Source organism: Podarcis liolepis (assembly GCF_965112155.1).
Source record: "Podarcis liolepis genome assembly, chromosome: 17".
Taxonomy (NCBI): domain Eukaryota; kingdom Metazoa; phylum Chordata; class Lepidosauria; order Squamata; family Lacertidae; genus Podarcis; species Podarcis liolepis.
In genome coordinates, this window is record NC_139571.1 from 38113885 (window position 1) to 38136592 (window position 22708).

At 40.8% G+C, this 22708-nt stretch overlaps 1 protein-coding gene across 2 annotated transcripts in view; it reads right to left on the reverse strand.

Moving 5' to 3' along the window:
- ZCCHC7 (zinc finger CCHC-type containing 7) overlaps positions 1-19332 on the reverse strand; it is a 122077-nt gene extending 102745 nt beyond the window's left edge. Inside the window, exons 1-2 of one of the 2 annotated variants that reach the window (XM_083481903.1) lie at positions 19174-19332; positions 10568-11273 (exon numbers count right to left, since the gene is read on the reverse strand). In XM_083481903.1, the coding sequence (XP_083338029.1) occupies positions 10568-11273 (706 nt within the window). In that variant the 5' untranslated portion in view covers positions 19174-19332. Of the gene's footprint in view, positions 1-10567; positions 11274-19036 lie in introns of both variants that reach the window. The other variant, XM_083481902.1, reaches the window with a different exon arrangement.
- Positions 19333-22708: the final 3376 nt, after the last annotated feature.

The following is a 22708-nucleotide window of genomic DNA, read 5'->3' on the forward strand; positions in this document are numbered from 1 at the left end:
TAACAAATCCTTAAACACTTCTAATACAAGGGTAAGTTGTAGAACAAGTCAGTCATAAGATATTTAAAAAGGAAGAAATTAGTAAAGTTTGCCTTTAACATTAGGTTCTGAGCTATAAAACTAAACTGCATTAAAAAAACAAAGCTTGGGCAAATGATATACAGCCTCATGAACTCTTGGTTTCCCACACATACAAATGTTATATTTCTGGTTTGAAGTGTTTTTCAGATGAAGGGCAGAAGATGAAAACTTTAAGACATTTCAATGCAAAACTTTCCATAAGGCAGGATGTTGGTAACTTAATGTAAATGAAAAATCAAACACCGCAGTAAAGCCAGCTCTAGAATTGTTTCCTTTCACCCTCAGACATAACCAGACACTAAAAAAATATTACAAGACGAGTACCGGGTAAAAAAAAAATCATAATGAACCTCTCAGATGAGAAACTAATTGGTACTAAGTACACAATGGCTTACATTTAATCCTGTTAATAATCACACAAAAAAGAAATAAAAGACTCACTTTTCAGCCATCTCTCTGGACGACTGGGCTAAAATAACAGCATGACTAAATCTGACATTGACCCCTTGGCCCTGCTAGAAGTTTAAAGAATTCCTTTGAGTCTTCTGAGATCATGTCCTCCCACCCCCACCCCCTGCTCAACAACTCCAGAGGAGTGGGCTAGTCCCATACATTTGACAGTCTTTTTTGCAGAAAGGTAGAGCAAAGAATGGCTACACAGAAACTTTGTTCTAGTTGTTGTAGTGATCTAACACTAGATTTAAAACATCTCAAAAGCCACAGGAAACAGTACATTAAAACATTTAATATAAAAATATCCTTTACAGAGTTTGGTTACTGCTGCGACAGCCAGAAAACACGCCTGAAAGTTGCAAGAAGTTATAGTTAGCATGCAAATCCAGTTAAGTCTTTATGATTAGGCACATATTTTAGGAGGGCAACAGCTCAAAGTTCATATTTATTGTTTTAACCTGTCATGACAACCCATTTTCAAACCTGACAACCCAGTTTCAAACAAACGGGACGGCGATATTTCTGGTTACTTTCAGGATATGGCTAGACCTTCTCTCATGAATCACATCACAAAGTCAGCAATTTGTTGTTGTTTTTTAGAGCAACTAAAACAGAAACTTACACCCAAATTCCCGCAAAGAAAGGGACGTTATTAGCAAAGATAAAAGCAAGAGAAATCTATAATGTTCATGATGATATTGGATTATGAAGATTAATCTATAGAATTGCCACTACATCAATTTCAGTATGATGGAAATTGTTTTGAGAGTAAATGTAATCTATCTAAAACTGAGAAATATAGATCTTGCAACTGTATTCTATAGCTAGATAACATGTTCACCATTGCCCATGTACCCCACAACTTCTGTCAATTCAGATGTCTGAAAGAGATGTGTTTAAGGGCTCTGCGCCATAAAGAATCTAAGTCATAACATTATACAAATTGGCAGCAATCCTCTTTACATGAGAATATTTTAAGAACTCACATACTACAAATGTAAACTGATTTCTCTCTGCTTCAGTGAACTGCCCTGAATGTTGTTCCTCATATCCTATCATTGTCTCCCTGAACAGTGCGCAGACCCTATCTAATCCTTTTAACTTTTTTTCTTCTGTTAAATACATGTCAGGCTAACAGTGGACATTGGATAAATAAAATAATGACCACCAGGGCTACATTACACAGCAAGTTTTTCCCCCATTATTGTAATTGTGCATACTATATAGAAGCATAATTTAATTGTCAAGAGACTGATTTACTTCACGAGGCTGAAGGGCCCACAAGTATATGCAAAAAAAAAAAAAAGGAAAGAAGAAAATGCATTCACATGTGATTGCCGTATCTCGGATTGAAAACATACATTTTATATTTTTAAAAAATGTGTTAGAGAAAAGATTTGCTCACTGTTTCACGGTTTCTTTTTCCGGTAAAAAAGTATGAATTCAGCAGCTTTTACCCCCTGCTGTGGCCAAGGATGAGGGGAAGAAGGGGGTGCCTGCATTTAATCCCGCACACATACACCCCACCAAAAAGAGGTGACAAATAGATCACGGGGTGCGTGCCTGGCTGCAAAGGTATCATTCAGGAGCAGGGTGTGCTCAATCCCTGGCCTGGATGTGGCCTCCCAAACCACCGTTTTACACATGAGGAAGGAAAGAAGGACATTCCCTGGAGAGAGGCCTTTTCCAGGCTTGGATCAGGGCAAGTAAACTTTATAGCGAGAAGCATTGTGATGTCATAACTTTATATTAGCAGGGCCACACATGCATGATAAAAGATAATATTTAGAGGAGCTGTGGTAGATTTTGCCATGCTTTCTTCTTTTCCCAGAATTTAATCAGATTGGCACTGCACAAGAGATGAGAGTCGGGATTTTTAAAAGGTACGGGTGAAATTATCTTAATATTAGGTTTTCTTGGAACACTCTGTCAGTACTCTTGCCCCTCTCATTTTCAATACTATAATTATACCATATGTATTACCACGTTAAAGTTCTGCAGGGGGAAAAAAATCAATCAACTAATCAAAATAGAACTACCAAATTTTGCAAGGTACAAATAAAATGCAGGTATATTTATGTTAAAACACACTCCATAGTCATGGGACTTTGAGAATGAAAATACTGCTTGGATGACATAAGACTTCTCCATTTTTAATGGTGGTGGTGGGGGGTGTTCTGAGGCGGGGCTTAAAAGATAGAATGGCAAGGCTAACCAAATGCTGGTGTAATACTGGCTTGTAGTAGACAAACGTAAGATTATATGAATGAAAATGTCAAGTACTCTATGACTTTTGTTGTTCTAACATGCTAAAGAACAAAAATGTCACCAGAGGTTGGGGATGAGGAAGTGATTATTATTTTATTCCAGGCAACTATGCAAATGTCGAGACCCCAATATTTGTGACTATATTTATAAATACAATAAGATCCAAGTACTGACGTTATTTTTAGAAGATGCCAGCGTACAAAGTAACTCTACAAAACAAAACCATGGTCATGAATTTATTTGAAGACCAGCGTATCATGGCAGAGCTTGTTTTAGGCATGAGGTGCAAGAACGTTTCTTTAAAGGACGGGTTTTCACAACAGCTATCTGCAACAGTATCTATTAAATATTAGTCACAACTAATTAAATCAACAACTAAAATTTTATCAGAATGTGATTATTTAGGGTGCTGTTTGATGGCCAAAGCAAAGCAAATGCATCCGCTTGTCTCTCTTTCTTAAGCTTGTATAGCAGCCATTACTCACCAGTAACTATTGGAATAAATGCAGGGAAAGCACAGAATAAAGGCAGGGAAGGCACAGAAATAAACACACAAACTCCAACTTTTACGACCCTTGTTTGGAGATATTATCATAAATGTATTGAAGTCAGGCAGTGTATGTCACAATGCATTGGGCTTTTTTTACAAATGTAAATCTAATAATGCCAAGGCTTACCAAGGTTCAACTACTTCCTTCCACCTTATATTTCACAATAATTTATATTATTAACTATCTCTCATACACTAATATTACATGTTTAGCATGCTCAAAGGATTGCTATTCCAATCTTTTTACATCTTCTTTTCATTTCAAATAATGTTCTGGATTATTTTTCATAGTTAGATTCCTCTCTTTGCTTCTGCCACCACTTGGCCAGAATGACAACAAACAAATTATCAAATTATAATGACAACACTGTCTACATATAATTTAATCTTATCTCACACTGACTTTTGCCAACTGCTAAAGCAGATCTGACGCATTGTTGCCATCATCTTTTTTCCCAAAGGGGCACATCTGCACTCCGTTTAATTGTTATAAAATTTTACGTAAAAAAACACAAAAAAACAGACTAAATTACTTTTCCCACCCAACCTCACAGCTCAAACAACAATGCAAAGCTTCTTCCCCAACCTATAAGAAACATTAATAGATGGGGATAAGGAAGAAAGATCAAACTGATGAGGGAAGTGGAAAAAAAAATCCCCCTTTAACAATCAACAAAATGACAAAAAAGGGGGGAAAGTGGAAAAAGTCACCCAGAATATATGACCATGTAAGCATGGGCACTCTTGCAGAAAACCTAGTCTGCAACCCAAAGCCATGGGAAATTTAAATTAGTTAAAGCCATGGTCCACAATAGGCAGAGAAATCTGCACAGATAAAAGGAGGCTGTGAAGGCTGCAGGTATACTTAGCCTAGATCACCAGAGATTTCCACACAAACTTTATTAGTTTTATTAATTTTTTTAAAATAATCAAGAGATTCAAGAGTATCCACATTACACTGCAAAGAAGATTAACTTTTTTTCCTTTAATCAAATATCCATATGCATGTGCTGTTCCTAGCGAAGAGGGGTAGAAGGATTCCCATTGCTTATTACAGCTCCAGGGTGCACAGTGCTATAATTCATGCACAAAAAGCTCTTCCTATGTTTAAATAATGTTAACATTCCCATAAACAAAAGCAAGAAGAAAAGTTAAAAATAAAGCAGCAGCAGCAGCTTTAAACTTGGTGCATTCTTCTCCATGAAAAGCAGAACATATTACATCATTCCAAAGTTATTCACCAATTCAATGGTCCTGCAGTGCATGGACAGAAGTCATATTTTTTTTGACACCAACCTATGAATTTAATTTGCTGTGGCATGACTAACTTAATCTATCCTTCTGGAAAATTGTAACTTAATTTACTTATCATCTTAATATGTATGTTAACATTGTCAAATCAAGATTTCATTTTGAATCTATGGACTTAGAAGTAAGAAAATCCCATCTATTTTAGAGAATATCAAATGGTGGAATAACAATGATTAAAAAATAATGATATTTGAAAATAACAGCCATATGCAACCTGTGTGTGCTGAAATACAAAGCTGTAACAATCATCACAAGAACTGAGTACAGCTTTTTAATGGTAGGGTGATTACATGAACTTTCCCTGTATATTTTAGAGCTCCTAATAGATCCCAACTATACTTACTAAAACGGTTTTCTGCTTAAATCTTGCCCAATGTTTTTACACGTATGTAAGATTAAAGTTCTCTTATGAGCAACCCTTCACACTGTGATGCTGCAAAGTACACATTTTCTTCAAGATGTACAGTACAAATAAATATTATCTCACAAGGAACAATGCCCCCATTTTACAATAAAATTCAGGTTTCATTTATTTTTGCCTTAACACAATGAAAATAATGTTCTGAAAAGCATCAAAAATGTTTTGTGACAAAGCTCAGCCTCTCAGTAAACTGAAAGTGTAGCATTTTGACAGCACAAAGGTAGAAATTAATAAAATAGCTACTTTTCCTATTCTTACTGTAAGTGGTAACTGCAGCATTTAATAGTTCTGTTCTAGGAATAATGCTTTAACCACCTATTGTTGAAAATATTTTTTCGTGAATGGTTCAATTTCAGTATAAAGTCAACTTACATAAAATTTACCTAATGTCTATGTAAGCAAAAAATAGTTTTATTGGTCAGATGGAAAAACAGTTTTAAAGATTCCTAATAAAAGATTATAGATGCTTTCTGAAAAAGTCCCAAGGTTTAAAAGACATAGTATTTAAATATATTTTTTCTACTACAGCAATAGAATGATTTCCTATCAAATTAAACATTTACAAAACATTACTAAGAAAGTATCAGTTCTATACTAGATGTCGCTACAATTTTCAAGGATCAAAAACAACGGATTACCACCACAAGGAAACAAAAAGATCAGTAAGGGAAACAAATCATTTTGAACTAAAATGTTGTTTTCCCAACATGCTAGTTCAGTTTTCTGCTTCTCTCTTTACTGGTAAAAAAGCTGTTGTTTAAAAAATAGCTGTTCAGCAGAAGGTTTTTAACTTTACCAAGGACTAATGCCAAAATTTTAGATTTATTTCCCCAACAGCTACATACATAGGTAGTGAACTGCCAAAACATCACCTGAAGTTCCAGTGTTAACATTAATGACGTGAAACCTTACAGAATCTACATTTAGTTTCCCTAACACTGAGTGTGCCTAGTAGCTACACTGCATGTGGAATAAACGCCACCAGTACTTTTTTTCCTGGGGGCACGCAGGGGTACGCATACCCCTAAACATTTTGTGAATCTAAGTTTGGCCTCATTGAGGGGCAGTATTTCAATATGAGTAGGAAAATGAGAGTACCCCAAACATTATTTTTGAAAAAAAGTACTGAGCACCACCATATCCACAGTAGGGCCTGCTATGTTCAATAAAAGGGACTTATTAAAAATGAGTGCCTATCTTTAAAAACCTTCCTTCCTTTTAGAAGAGTGTGTTCCTCTCATTAATTCATGATTAAAAGTCTCCATAAATAGTGATATGAACAGATAGCATTAACATTAGATAAAAAGCAAATCTGTTCCAAACACAGTGTAATATTTAAAGTCAATTCTATTTTTTTTAAAAAACCACACTTTGTCAATTTTGTAATGTAGTGGACAACATAAATAACTCTAAAGCACATCTGCTTACATGACCAGTCATTACCTACACATTCTGCTCTTCAAGTTTCTCGTTTCACACCCTTTCTTTCATCAAAATCTAGGCTGGAAAAAGTGTACACTGTGATCCAAACCACCACCAATTCTGACTGTTGTTACTGCCTAATTTTAACAGGGGAATTGTGCAAATCTCAACAACAAATATGGTTTATCTAAAGCAAAATATTATTCTGAAAACATCACATCTTTTTTGTTTAGTCGCTTATCACTTCTGGAACAAGACTAATGTTGGATAGGATTTAAAGCTAGCCACTTTCCAAATTAGCAGGTAGATGTCAGAAATACTGGGAAAGCAAGAATGACTGCACCATGGAAAGGGCATGTAAACTAGTTGAAGTATCTAAATGCATCAATTTCCAGAATTATTGAAATGCTAGCCAAAGCCACAATAAAGGTTCCAAAGCTTTTAATTAGGCATACAATTTGCTGAGCAATTGCTGCAAAATGCAGCACAATTCAGTAGCACCCGGTATATATCCAGTGTGACTCAACGTCACACCAACGGATTTCTGCTTACACAATGGGATTTCTCCTCCCTCTTGTGCACACACACCCAAATTTACTCTGGAAGGTCCCCCAACATTCTAGAACATTTTGAGAACACAAAGGGGGATTTAGGAGGAAAGAGAGAGCAGAATAGTCCCATCAAACAATCAGAAGTGCGTTTCACTAGCAGACTGACACAACTGGATTTCACCGTATTGCTGATAAATTAATACCCAAATCGTACAGAGAGAGGGAGAAAAGGAAATAAACTAGAGACTATTCTGGAAACATTTAGAGCTTTCCAAACTGTGCATTGTGACATATTAGTGTGTTGGCTACAGTTTGTAGGTGTGTCACGTGAGCGTTCCCCGTGCTCCTCCTAGGGCTGGAAAGGGGTTAATAAAACTGAATTACTCTATCACGAAATGAAGTATGTTTAAAAATTGTGTCACCAACATGAAAAATTTGGAAAGCTCTGATTTAGATATTCCTTCCTGCATGCCATCAGGGAATGAGAATGTTACAAAAGCCATCCTATTAGTTGTAAAGAAAAACAAGTTGTAGCAGCTTTCAGCATGAAGAAGGAGACAGCATTTACAGAAGCAGACTCCAATATTAAAAATGTGAAGATCAGCACAGTAGCTGGGGGTGGGGATTTGGTAAAAAATTACACCTAATAAGAGGAGAGGGACATGTTTTCACTGCTGTAAGAGATTTACCATCCCAGTTTGAGCCTGTACCTTGGGCATGTACAATGCTAACTCTCTTTTCCAGAACTTGTGAAGAGTTTGGAAACATCTGCTTCAATCTTTGATTGACCACAGCTTGCTGTTTCATCTGAACACAACAGACTGTTAGTCTTAACAGTGGTTCTTTTCAAAGAAGCACACTTGGACCAGTAGGTTATGGAGCTGGCTTATTTCAACAAGCTACAGTTAAGATTAGCCACAGTTTAGGATTTGGATGCAACGCTGAACTGTTGTTAACAGAAAGCAGGAGTGAAAACCTCTGAACTCTTCAGGGCTCACTGGAGGACAAATGAAGAGGGGAGAATGTGCGAACCCAAGGTTTGCCTAGGATCATTGCCATGGCTTGCAGCCATTATTTTCAAAAGGCTAACATCTTGGGCAGAAAACAAGCCATGGGAAACTTGACACATGTAAAGCTCAAACATATAAAACCTTAGTTCGAAATAAGAATTTACTCCGTATTTATATAATTAATCACAAAATAAATGGTTCTCTGGGCAGCTCACAAATAAAGCATGCAAATCTAGGTAAATACACAATATCATACCATAACATTTACATAAAAACAGCAGCATAAAAACAGAGAAAGAATAAAATCATCCTACCAAAAATCTGCAGCAGTGGTTCAGAACATTAAAAGTAGATTTTTTTAATGCCTGAGAGATTTCAAAAAGCCTTTAACTGAGGCCAAACTGACCATAAAGTTGGTGCCTGGATGCAACCATTGAGACGTCTTTGTCTCTGGTAGCCATCCCCTACATTTTATTTGGTGCAGACACTCAGAGCAGGGCCTCTGAAGCTCATATGGTACAGGCATGTAGAAGAGGACAGTGTTTCAGGTATCCTGGTCCCAAGGTGTTAGTTAAATCACTGGTCTTCCTTTTTTAAAGCCCTTAAAACCTTGGGACCAGGAAACCTGAAAAACTGTCTTCTGAAGTCACACTTAGGTATTTGCTTCCCAGCAAAATCTAAAGACTTCTGAAAATTAGGAAATGTTCACATTTGCAATTTACAATAAAGCTCAGATATCTGAAATATACTTAATATTATAACTCAGTGCCAACAGGTACACAGACTACCCTTCCTCCTGTTATAAATTGTGTTATAAATTACAGGGTGTTCAAAGCAGGAGCTGAGAGTGCATCATGTGAAAGACACACTTCAGGAAGGATTTCAAATTCCATATTGCAGCAATACCTTTTTTAGGCCAAGCAAAAAGTCACAGAATAGTGTGCAAGTTACAGAACTTGTCATCAGGCTAGATCAGCCTTCCCCAACCGGGTGCCCTTCAGATACTTTGGATTACAATCATTCAGCCTCACTCAGAATGGGGCTGTGTTGCGCTGGCTGGGACAGATGTGAACTGTAGTCTAAAGCATCTGAAGGGCACTGGGCTGAGGAAGGCTGGGCTATACAGTGGTGCCTCGCAAGACGAAATTAATTCGTTCCGCGAGTTTTGTCGTCTTGCGATTTTTGTCCTCTTGCGAAGCACGGTGTCAGGAAAGTTTTGGAAAAGCTTCAAAAATCACCAGAGTCTTTAAAAACCTCAAAAAAGGCTACCACACCGCGTTCTATGAGTTGCTCCTCGAAGTCAAGTCGCAACTGTATTAACGGTGTTAAGAAAAAGGAAACAAACTTGCAAGACGTTTCCGTCTTGCGAAGCAAGCCCATAGGGAAAATTGTCTTGCGAAGCAGCTCAAAAAACAAAAAACCCTTTCGTCTAGCGAGTTTTTTGTCTTGCGAGGTACCACTGTATGGTAAACAAAGTAAGGGAATGGGAAGAATAAAGTTGGCTGGTGGCTGCTGTTGACATCAGTCTGTCTCGAGAGACAACAGAATGCGCATCTGGGAGTGAAATCAAGTTGCTACGTTAGCAGCGCAAGCCTGGGCAGTGTCCTGGGCTGCCCAGATTACAAAACCTCCCTCTCAGCCTTGCTGATGTGGTCCAAAGGAAAGCAGAGCAATAACATTTGCCACCAAGGAGGTGTATAAGGCACCATCCAGCCATCTTAGGGACTCCACTCCGGATTTCTGTAGGGTTTACTCCTTGGCCTCCCCAATGATCTCCCCCAAAACAGAGGTTTAGGATCAGAGTTTTCCTTCTCCTAGATGGGCTACCTTCCCAGGTTGACAAGCGCCATTTGCCCCTCACTTCCCTCTACAGCATGTGCAGAACCTGCCTTCTTGACCATTGGACCCACTATTGGTCTCTTCCACTCAATCCGCCCATCAGCCATCTTCACCTAGTTTAGCCAGCTAATCAAAGCCATTCCCAGGGTATGACTGCTGTTTCATGCTGGCAGCTGCTAGGAGACACAGGTGAGAACTGAGTGCAGAGTGGAGACCAAATGTGGACAAACTATCCCAGAAGGAGCACAACATGTTCCCCACCAGAGGTACTATGCCTCCCCTAACACTCCATACACCCTGGTGAGTGGTAAATAAACAATAGATACTTTATAATAAAGTTACCAGTGTGTACTTTGAGCAAATCTCCAGCTTTTGGAAGGTAACCTGTATTAGAATGATAAACTGTGATAAGGAAAGCTTTTTTTAAAAAAATAAACAAAAAATAAACAGCAATAACACACTTTTAGGAATTGTCCTGAAAGGAACTTTTATATTCAGCAGATAACAGCTATGCTAAGAGTGGGGTTTCTGCTACCAAAATGCCCATTACACAAGTGTGCTGTTACAACTGGATATCACTCATTGTTTCCAACAGAACAGCCAGATCTTCATCATAGTTCTGAGCTCTATTTGGAGCTATAATGCTAAAAAACATACTAACCTTCACTGGCTAATGTTCCACAGCCCTCAAGGTTTAAGAGGATGTTGTCATCTTTGTCGTCTCTGGCACCTCCCAGCAGCATCCAGCTCTCTACATTATCACTTTCAGAGGCAATGCTTCTCACATCATCTGCATCCTCATCACTAGAGCTGTCCTCTATTACTAAGATCTTGTGGATCATGCGAACACCTTCACGATGAAAGGAGATAGACTTTTCACTAGTCCTTTTCTCCTTTTTTGAAATTCCTGTGCTCCGTCCCTTTGAATTTGGAGTAATCTGAGAAGAATGTCTAGTGGGCTTTGGCGAGGTGAGCTCTGCAAGATTGTGTGTTCTTCCTGGCACTGGAGCTCCTGGTGTTGTTCGCTTCTGGAGTCTGCTTCTGTAAATGCTGTCTTCAGTGTCTGACAAGGTGATAACATCTGGACTATCAGAAACATGAGTGGCTTCACTGTCTGAAATTATAATAAAGTTGTTGTTTTTTTGCTCTTTACTAACTGAACTCTGCTTTTGCCCAGAGCCATGTTCTTCAGTTTCTTCTTCTCCAATGGCATCCTCATGGCCTTGTGCATAATGGACTTGGCTATAAAGGTGAAATTCTACTTCGCTATCAATACTTTCTTCACTAGAAGACTCTTCACAGTAGAGATCATCTTCAAATGCTTCTATATCATCATATCCACCAAGCATTGTGGAAGTATTTTGCATCTAGCAAAAGAAACAAGACAAACCAAAATAATGAATGATGCTAATCAATACCAAATGAAGATTTCATTTACACGCAAGTACCAACTTTTAAAATGCACCAAACCTCAGGCCAACCACTTTAACAGTGCAATCCTATGCATGTTTTAAGGAGTTTCCTGGAGTCCAATCAATCTCCCTCCAAACTACTTTCAATTTTATACCAGAGTCACCTCCAACTCGTCTCAATTAGATTTGACAAAAGCTGTTTTAAAAGCAGTTGAAAGAACTCTTCCTTCAGAAATGGAAGAATTTCACCATCCAATAATGAACCATTAACAACCCTCGCCACAGGTCTACTCAGCTGCAACTGACAGGTTTCACTAGCTAAGATGAACAACATCCTCAAGGTAAAACAGATCAGAATTATCCTAGCTACTGCACCAAGAGAACTCAGTCCAACACTGCCAATTTCAATTCTGCCCCTATGGCTGTGTCCAAGTCGGACCAATGTCAGCAAGTTTATCAGCAAATAATATAGCCAATACATTGCAGTGATCAGCCTCTGGTTCACCTTAGGGTTAGACCCTCACCACCTGGAAGAACACAAATGGACATAATTTCACTGAAGCAAAGGAGGGAGAAAAAGAGAAACACTACCTCTTTGTTGCCATCACAACACAGGTCTGCAATTGGACACTATGAAATGGTTGGTTAGATTCAACACAGTCTTTCCAGTACTGGCATTCAAGCCATCTCCATATACTTCAAGTTCCCTGGCTCCTCATTAAAACAGGAGCTGGGGTCCAATGAAATGCACAGCATCAGGGAGCATCTCTGCCTATAGCACCAGCAAACCCATTTCACATCCTGCTAGTGCAACAAGAGAGGCATCAATAGTACCACCTAAGTACCCCAAATCATTCTGGAAACCAAGTGGATCCCTAAGTCTCCAAGGCCAAAACCTTTCAAACTAGTCTCTCACCTTTTCTTTCATTCTGAATACCTGATGGGTCCCTCAAGAATACAGAAACCACTACATTTTCTGCAGGTGGTCACAACGTTTGGTACTATTAGGCAAGATTGTTCTTTGACACTAGCCACTCACAGCCAAGTCACATGAAACATTTGGTACTCATTCAACTATGGATAAATTGAGTACAAAAGTGTACGTATCACGTTTATGAAGGCTGTGTGCTTATACAAGGCATAGCATCTCGCTTTTAAATACATACTGGCCTCTTTTTTATAAAAAAAAATGAGAGTATGTACACAGGTGACACAAAGGTGCACTGTGTCTGTGGCTGGCAAACAGTCATCCAGGGATGGTTCACACTGCCAGCCCCAGATTTAAAGAGTCAGAACAAGTTATTTAGGCACACAACCAGGCATCTTTACACTTTGCTAGATATAGGCTTGCAAAGGGGTAAATGCTACTTGCCACAGGAAAGTGGCACACTGACTGGTCTGAATGCTCTGTCTTCCTCCAAGGGTAAGAAGGGAACTAGAGGTAGCTAGCCCAGGGAATAAAGAAATGGCTACTACAAGACATATGGGTTGGTGATCAACAAAGTTGCTTTTCTGCCACTTACTTCTAAAAGATGCAGTTCAATTGCCAACATGATAAATTCAGAAGGGGGTGGGGGCTATTGGATTGTTTTTATTTCGATTGTGTATTTTATGGTTTTATATTTTGATTTTACTCTGTGAACCGCCCTGAGGCCTCCGGGTATAGGGCGGTATATTAATTCAATAAATAAAATAAATAAATAAGATTCAAACCAACAGAACCCAGATGATGTGTAGCTGGCAGTAACCCAAAGATATCACAAAATATTCACGCTTACTTCACCACCATGTTTGCAGTCAGTGAAAATATCAAAAGAATTTCCACAGAAACTGATTTTTTACAATAAGAGTAGTAAATATAAATGCATAGAGCTGGGAAGAATGGTGAAATATTAAATGATAGCACCATAATTTCGGTTGTGTGGCAATACTTCAGCGTGTAAGCCTGCAGACAGGGCCTGTTCTCCATTTTCACTTTGTGTAGATCTGAGGCACTTGACAAAAAATTATTGGCTGGGCATTTTTATAACATCACTCATACCCCCTAATAGAAAGCCCTTTTCTCATTCCATAGCAAACAAATTCCATAAACTGACACAACATTAGTAAGCCAGGGACCACTTTCATATCTTAAGTAAAGCTAACAGGCCCTGGCATGGTAACAGTAGAAGCCTTGAAGTTAAAAGAACACAATGCATGCTGTGAGGGGCTTAATTTTCCACACTTTGAGCTCATTCATACGAGCCTTAGACTGTGGGGATATTTCTCACAGGAAATAACTTAATAACCACCCCTTCATACAAAGCAGACGGTGAAGGGGTGGTTGTTGACTCAAGGCTATCAAGTCAAGCCATATTGCCATGCTACACAGATGGAACACAACATCTGTGAACCAATGTAAGATGGAGACAAGGAATTACCTGCGATAGGGCATACTATTTAAAGAGTTCCCCGGCTCCTCATTAAAGCACAAGAATAGAGTTTTTAAGAACAGAGAAGATTTACACTCAGAGAAAAATATGAAGAAGTCTGATGCCTAGAGAAAATCTTGGCACATACCGGGGGAAAGCAATCTGTGTTTCACTTGCCAGTCACAACTCACAAGTCACAAACAGTACATAGGAACATAGACCAGCGATATGACATGGGATAAGGCTATCTAGCTAATCTAGCTATCTACACTGACTGGTAGTAGATCTTCAGAATTTCAGCAGGGGGGGGGGGTGTCTTTCAGAATCCTACCTGAAGAAGCCAGGAAAGTGCCTGGGGCTATAACCTTCTTACAGACAAGTAAATGGGAAATTTTTACTAGACAAACTTCTTTTAGTGGCATTTAATCAAGCTGTTTCTGTTCCACTCTATTCTATTTTGTGAAAGATCTCAGGGTGGCTAACAATCAAACTGTGAGGAAATAAAATGTTATTATCAATAGAATCACAAAAATACATAAAAATCAAAATATATAAGCCATCTCTCAGCTGAACATCAGTAACAATTGCCAAAGGAAATGTAAGAAACAAAATATTGGGCTGCCATCTGAATGTTAATATTGCAGTCACCAACCAGGTTTCAGGGAGGCAAGAAGTTCCAGGTGAAAATAGCAATATTTTTAAGGAACAAAAAGCAACAGCAAGTGCAAGTGCATTAGATTGAAATGTTTGCCAAAGCCTGCTTTAACTATATCCACCATTAATTACCAGCTTTTCAACTCTGTATTTAACAGTAAAACAATTAAAATGATGTCACCATGTCTGTAATTATAATATAGTCTGATCACAATAAGCTCTTGTTTTTCTCCAGGGACCTGGTAAACGGTTGGACTAACTGCAATAGGCCAAGCTAAAAAGCAATAACCCTATCTGAGAGATGCAAAGGACCTGAGGTGGGAGGGAAACCGGCAAAACCGAGAGAAAACTCATGATTCAAAATTTGTCTGGGCTTTTTATTTTTGAGAACAAATTAAGAGGAGAAACAGAAAAATTGGGGCATCCCCCCATTTTTCCATTGTTTCCTACCACCCCGGGCCTTCCCACCTCCAGTTGAAAGATGGACAAAATCTGAATCTTATTACAATGACAAATTGTATTTTTCTTAAAAAAACAAACAAACCCAAAGAATCCAGCACCAACCTGTTGGCCAAATTTATATGCCATGGTAATCTATGAACTGCGGCTTGCTGTGAACAGTGAACTACTGCATCCTACAGAATCACTCTCATTTTGCACCTGTCTTCATTAAGTAAGGACCAACAAATCAAGAAGCCTTGACTTAGTGTGACATGGTAACTAGCATCAGTTGTTTGTTTCTGATGTTCAGCCCAGGCTTGTTCTTGGTTCACCAAACAGTTTGGAAGGAGCAAACCAGGATCACTGGTTCACACATAAAGGAAAGGTTCATGTTTTGTTGCTCCCAGCAAAACACGATGAGGGCAAAATGGGAGCTATTCAGCAGTACAGTGGTACCCCAGGTTACATATGCTTCAGGTTACAGACTCCGCTAACCCAGAAATTGTACCTCGGGTTAAGAACTTTCCTTCAGGACGAGAACAGGAACCATGCTCTGGTGGCGCGGCGGCAGTGGGAGGCCCCATTAGCTAAAGTGGTGCTTCAGGTTAAGAACAGTTTCAGGTTAAAAACGGACCTCTGGAACAAATTACCGTATTTTTTGCTCTATAAGACTCACTTTTTCCCTCCTAAAAAGTAAGGGGAAATGTGTGTGCGTCTTATGGAGCGAGTGCAGGCTGCGCAGCTATCCCAGAAGCCAGAACAGCAAGAGCGGTTGCTGCTTTCACTGGGCAGCGATCCCTCTTGCTGTTCTGGCTTCTGAGATTCAGAATTTTTTTTTCTTGTTTTCCTCCTCCAAAAACTAGGTGCGTCTTGTGGTCTTATAGAGCGAAAAATATGGTAAGTACTTAACCCGAGGTACCACTGTATTCATTTGTACACTGCTCACTCATGGTAAGCCACACCACCATGCAGCCAATGTATTGTGACATACTTTTCATAAACAAGACTCTACTAATTTAATTCCCACCAATGACAGACTTCAGCAAATCACTTTTTCTCATTCACCCTACAACATGGGGATAATAATACTGGCTCACCTAGCAGGGCTACTGCAGGGATTATTATTGTGCACGAAGCACTATGAATCTTTGAAATACGCTATATAAAAGTGTTATTCTGTGGGTTTTATAACAGGAGGACAAAATGGAACACAAACTTTGGCAAAAGAAATACCAACGGGATGCTAAAAGATAATTTGAGAAGCACAATGCTATAAACAAACACCACCGACAAAAACTCTTCAAATGCATTTGTAGCAGGAGACCAGCTAGAGAGGCAGCTGGACTTCTGGATGATAAGAGAATCAAATGTGTACTGAAGAAGATTACAGAGAAGCTGAATGAATTTGTTGCATCTGTCTCTGCAGCAGAATATATAGGGCAGAACTGTGTACCTGAACTAATATTCACAGGATAGGAGACTGAGGAAGAAAGGGGTGGTAAGAGATGACGTTCTCTAGGCCTAACAGAAAAAATAAAAACTGACAAATTGCCATATGACATCCACCCGAGAGTTCTCAGAGAACTCAAATGTGAAATTGCTGGTCTTCTAACAAAAATATGTAACCTTTCCCCAAGATCATCCTCCATACCTGATGACTGGAAAGCAGCCAATGCAACATCAATTTTGAAAAATAGATTCAAGTGGGATTCTGGAAATTAAAGGCTAGTTAGCTTAATGTTTGTTCTGAGGAAACTGGTAGAATTAACAAGTATAGAGTACAGAAGAACAAGTCTTTCTGAACCAGAACCAGAATGGCTTCAGCAAGGGCAAGTCCGGTGTCATTAAACTTTTAGACTCAAGAATGTCAACAAGCATATAGATAGAGGTGATCCAATTGACACTGCTTACTTAAAACTTTCCAAAGGCTTTTGACAAAGATCTTAATGTGGATCAGTAACTGCTTAAGAAACAGGAAACGGAATGGACAGTTCTCCCAATAAAGAGATAGAATGAGTTCCCCAAAGATCAGTACTGGGATGTGTTTTTTAGCATCTTCATAAATTACTTAAGAGCTAGGGGTGAACAACAAAGTAGCCAAGTCACCAAATTGTCCAGGGGGTTAAAACAAAACACGATTGTGAAACGTTCCAGAAGGTTCTCTCCAAACTGAGTGAACAGAGAATAAGATGGCAAACGTAATTCAGTGTAAGTTGGTGTAAAGGGATGAATGACGGTGGGGGGACACACACCTTAATTTCTCATATATACTCATGTGCTCTAAATTAGCAGTGACTGATCAGGAACGAGACATTGTGATTGTAGTGGATAGTTCAATGAAGTCAACTCAGTCTCAGCAGATGGCAGATGGCAGCTGTGAAAAAGGAGAATTCCATGATAGGGTTCATTGGGAATGGAACTGAAAATAAAACTGCCTGTATCATAATACCATTACACAAATCTATGGCATGAGCATATTCTGAATACTGTGTAAAGTTCTGGTTGCCTCCCCTTAAAAAGGAAATTGTGGAGCTTGAAAAGTTCAGAAAAGGTCAACCAAAGTGATCAATGGGTCAGAGCAACTCCCCTTGAATTGAGGAAACAACATTTTGGACTTTCTAATTTACAGAAAAGGCAAGTAAGAAGCCATTTGATAGAGGTGTATACAACTGTGAACAGTGTTGAAAAATGGAGAGTGATTCCCCCCCCCTTCACATAATACTTGGGGACACTCAATGAAGCTTAATTCAGGAAGATTCAGGTTACACAATAGAAAGTACATCTCCACACAGTGTATAGTTAAATTATGGCATTTGCTTCCATAAGATATAGTTGTGGCCACCATGGCTTTTTAAATGAATGGGTGTAAATGAGGATTAGACAAATTCCAGGAGGATCGAGCTATCAAATGGCTACAAACCACAATGGCTGAGTTTCTACCCTCCACTATCAGAGGCAGTGAGCCTCCAAATACCAGTGGTATACAAGTGTGGATAGTACTGTTGCGCTCATGTCCTACTTCTTGGCTTTTCATAGGAATCTGGTTTCTAAGTGCAATGAGCACTGTGGTTGAGGTTACTCGGCTCTTCTTATATTTTGTACATCCATATAATACCTAGCACTAGCACAGTTCAAACATCTTGGTTACAGAAAGCCTGGCCAATAACGAATGTGCCATGTGTTCAAGATACCAAAATATTTCTGTACGGTGGTACCTCGGGTTGCATACGCTTCAGGTTACAGATTCTGCTAACTCAGAAATATTACCTCGGGTTAAGAACTTTGCTTCAGGATGAGAACAGAACTCATGCTCCGGTGGCATGGCGGCAGCAGGAGGCCCCATTAGCTAAAGTGGTGCTTCAGGTTAAGAACAGTTTCAGGTTAAGAATGGACCTCTGGAATGAATTAAGTACTTAACCCGAGGTACCACTGTACTCCTAAAATATTTCAGTACTCCTAATTTCATAAACACTTTCTATATGCCTCTGTAGAACTAAGTATCCTCAAGCACAGGCAAAAGTGGGCTTTATTTCACCCGGACCAAAAACCGTGTTTGGCACACACACACCCAACACACATTTGGCGCCCCTATGGAGGCTTCACCCAGGGCAAGAAACTTGGCTAGCCCCCCCCAACCCCTCCGTAGCTACAGCCCTGCCTCATGGCACTATTCCCCGCTCCCCTTCCCCAAGTTCTGTTGCCAACTGTGCTGTGTTGGAAGAGAGGGGGTGGCCAACACAATCTTTCCACACTTTGAAGCTGAACAGGACCGCAAATCGTTTTTCTCAAGCATCCCAACATCCCAGGCGCTGTCACCCTCAGAGCATGTGAAAAATACATTTTCTCTGAACAGAACAAAGCTTCAACTCAAGCAAACAAGACCTAACAAATGCTGCGATATGGTATCCCTCCCTACAGCCTCTCCCAAACTTGGGTCCCCAGGTGTTGTGGCTGGGACTACAACTCCCATCAACCCTTGCGAGCAGGAGCAGCGGTCGGGGAGGATGGGACTTGTAGTCCAACAACATCTGGCTGGACCCAAGTTTGAGGGAGGCTGTGGCTCATCAGTGCTTTGGCCTCCTGACGGGAAGCAGGAGGGAGAGGTTAAGGACGCCGGCGCCTTCGAGCATGAGCAGAGTGCTCCCCACCCCCCACAGAGAACACCCACCCACCCGAGCGTTATTCCCGCCGGAAGGGTGAAATTTGGGCAACCTGAGGAGAGGAGAGTTGGGTACGGTCGGCGCGGGGATGAGGGAAAAGCGGGCGCGCCAACAGCTGGCCGGGCCGGGCCGGGCCGGGGGTCAAGGCCGCCTAGTCCTCGAGCTCGCTCCCTCGCGCACGTTACTCACTAGCGCTGCCTGCTGCGACCAGGAAGCCCCTCGCGACCGGAACAGGCGCCTCCAACGACCTCCTCCTCCCGCCCCTCGCGTCGGGCTGCGCTTCCGCCCGCTGAGGCAAAGAAGGGGGCGGGACGCTCAGGGCCGCGCCTGCGCGCCCGCTTGCCACGGAGGCCAGAGCGCAGGCGCGCTGGTGCCCCGTCTCTCTCTCACACGCGGGTCACTGGCTTGAGGCCGCGGGCGGGGCGGGGTGGGAGGGCGGAGGTGGCGGCGCGCTTGTCTGTGAAGGGAAGCGGCCGAAGGAGAAGGGCGGGGCGGCTTGGCGGTGAAAAAGAAGGGCGGGGCCGCGCCAGGGATCGTGAAAAGGGACGGGAAGGTAGCGCTTGCGGGGTTGGAGCTATAGCAGAGTTGTCGCTTGAAGAAAATCTCCTAGCGCCTGTGCTTCATGCAAGGCCGTCCTACCCATGTGGCAAGGTGAGGCGACCGCCTCAGGCAGCAGGATCCAAGGGGGCAGCAGATCCCAATCTTCCTGAGAGGAAGATCACATTTTGGCTTGCTTCACCTACAGCCATCTGCCTTTTATAAACCGTGTATTAGTAGCATCCCAGGTGACACAGGATTAGTGGAAACTAGTTGTTTTTTATTGGTGTTTTTTTAAAATATATATATAAAGGAATAAAAGGAATAAGTATGGGGAAAACAGACATAAGTTGTAGGTTGGGTTAAAGGTAGAGTTTGGGGCTGATCTCATTTGGTTGAATCACTCTATAGATTCTTTGATTTGTCCTGATGTATTCCTACATTGGATGCAGGTGGAGCTGTGGGTTAAACCACAGAGCCTAGGACTCGCCGATCAGAAAGTTGGTGGTTCGAATCCCTGCGACAGGGTGAGCTCCCGTTCCTCAGTCCCTGCTCCTGCCAACCTAGCAGTTCGAAAGCACGTCCAAGTGCAAGTAGATAAATAGGTACCGCTCTGGTGGGCAGGTCAACGGTGTTTCTGTGCACTGCTCTGGTTTGCCAGAAGCGGCTTAGTCATGCTGGCCAGATGACCCGGAAGCTGGACGCCGGCTCCCTCGGCCAGTAAAGCGAGATGCGCGCTGCAACTCCGGAGTCGGTCACGACTGGACCTAATAGTCAGGGGTCCCTTTACCTTTACCTATTCCTACACTGGGGAAGGGGACCTCAGGCGTGGAACCCAAATGTGGTGCTCCAGGCCACCCTATGGAGTTTTGGGACTTTCAGACCACACCTCTCATTTCCCCTACACCACATCCAGCTCTAGAACTTTTGCATGGCTGGGATGTATCCTTGAAATGTATAAATGCCCGTTGCTTGCCTGGATTGAGAGATACACATGTAGAGATCTCTGACTTTTGCATGGTTGGACTGTAGTCTACTGTACAAAGATAAGCTCATCTGTTGCTCCAGCCACTAGTGGCATGCAACCCCCAAAGGTTTTCCCCAAAGGCTGAAAAAGGTTTCCCAACCCTGACCTAATTATTCTTTACAAGACGAAACCTCATGGAAATTGTGCAGTGTATATTCTTAGAACACCAGAATAACACAACCAAAAATGCATGATAGAATTAGAAGGGCAGATCTGAGAACCAGGCAAGTGAGGGTCAAAGTACATGAATTCTGTAATTGGGACTGTTCTTACCTTCTGTGTTTTGGAGAGAATCCTACTGAAATCAATGGAACGTGCACCAAAGTGAGTGTGCATAAGATCACAGCCATTATTACACTCTTGCATCATCCTGGGATGAAAGTGATGGTCAGTTTATGAACATAGACTGCTTCTGAAGCCAATGCTAACCAGGCTTATGGCAGAAAAAAAGAATATACAATACCAGAAGACCTTTTAGCAATGGCTAATGAAGAAGGAGACTGGCTTGGGTGGTACATAAACATCCCTATGATAGTAAAGGCTAGGAACTAAAACTAGGCAGGTGCAAAGGCTTGTGTGTGCTTTGTGGGCATTTTAAATGGCAGACCATATTGCCACCTACCTTTGAAGCTGCCCTCTTTTTTAAAAAAAATGCTTGTTAAATGACCTTTTGGCGTGTTGAGTGGATACATAAATTTGTGAAAGTTTTTTAATAAACTGTTGATCATCAAATTGACACTGTTATTTTAATGCCATCATACCTTTAAAAGTGCATGTAAGGTGTTTCAAGAAGCAGGATATTTGTAGCTGGCTCCAGAAAAGCCTTTGGATTTACTTGACGAGGTGAAACCATCTGAAAGCTCTGCCCTGTTGTCCACATAAGGACAGAAAGTGAGGCTTCTATAATTAAACCAGGCATGTCCATATTAGATATTTCATAATGTATGCCAGTCACAGGAGCTGATGTTTACTGTACTTATATTATTTAAAAGGCTGTGAGGCCTCAACAAAGACAGATCCACTTAGTTTACTAGCCTTGGTCTTGGATCATGAAGTTCCTGGTTAAAATCCAGGAGCCCTCGGAAAATGCTGCTTTTTCTACACCTTTTGTCAGTTTCACTTTAAGTACCTGTTGCACGCCAGCCTGGAATGCGTTTTGGACTGGAATCAATACTTCTACCCAAACCAGCCTCCAGTGTAGGAAAGCTTTATTATGAAAATGTCCATATATTTTTAAACAACATGAGGCTAACTCAGGATACAGTGGTACCTCGCAAGACGAATGCCTCGCAAGACAAAAAACTCGCTAGACGAAAGGTTTTTCCGTTTTCGATTTGCCTCGCAAGACGAATTTCCCTATGGGCTTGTTTCGCAAGACGAAAACATCTCGCGACTTTGTTTCCTTTGTCTAAAAACAAAGACATGTTTTGTTTATAAAGTTAATTTATTTTCCCTTCAATTTTTGAACTGCTCTTTACAGTATGTGTGACTTTAAAGAGCAGTTAATAAACTGTTGTTGTACCAAATTTGGCTTTGTTTGGACTTTTTTTGACCATAGGAACGCATTAATTGATTTTCAATGCAGTCCTATGGGATTTTGTGATTCGCAAGATGAAAAATTCGCTAGACGACAAAATTTGCGGAACGAATTAATTTCGTCTTGTGGGGCACCACTGTAGCTCAGTTGGTAAAGCTTGAGACTTAATCTCAGGGTTATGGATTTGAGCACCACGTTGGATGAAAGATTCCTACATTGCAGGGGGTTGGACTAGATTACAGTGGTACCTCGGATTACAGATGCTTCAGGTTACAGACTCTGCTAACCCAGAAATAGTACCTCAGGTTAAGAACCTTGCTTCAGGATGAGAACAGAAATCGTGCGGCGGGAGGCCCCATTAGCTAAAGTGGTACCTCAGGTTAAGAACAGTTTCAGGTTAAGAACGGACCTCCAGAATGAATTAAGTTCTTAACCTGAGGTACCACTGTATTCTCATCCCTTCCAGCTCTACAGCTCTATTATTGTTTGATTCTGTGAGGCATGTAAAGAGTTAACTGAATGAATGCAGACTTGCAAGCAGCAAAGTGTCAGTTAAACTGTCAACCAGGTGCTATATTGGGGGAGGTTTCTGGCTTTATATTCAAAACCAAAGGGGAGCTGTT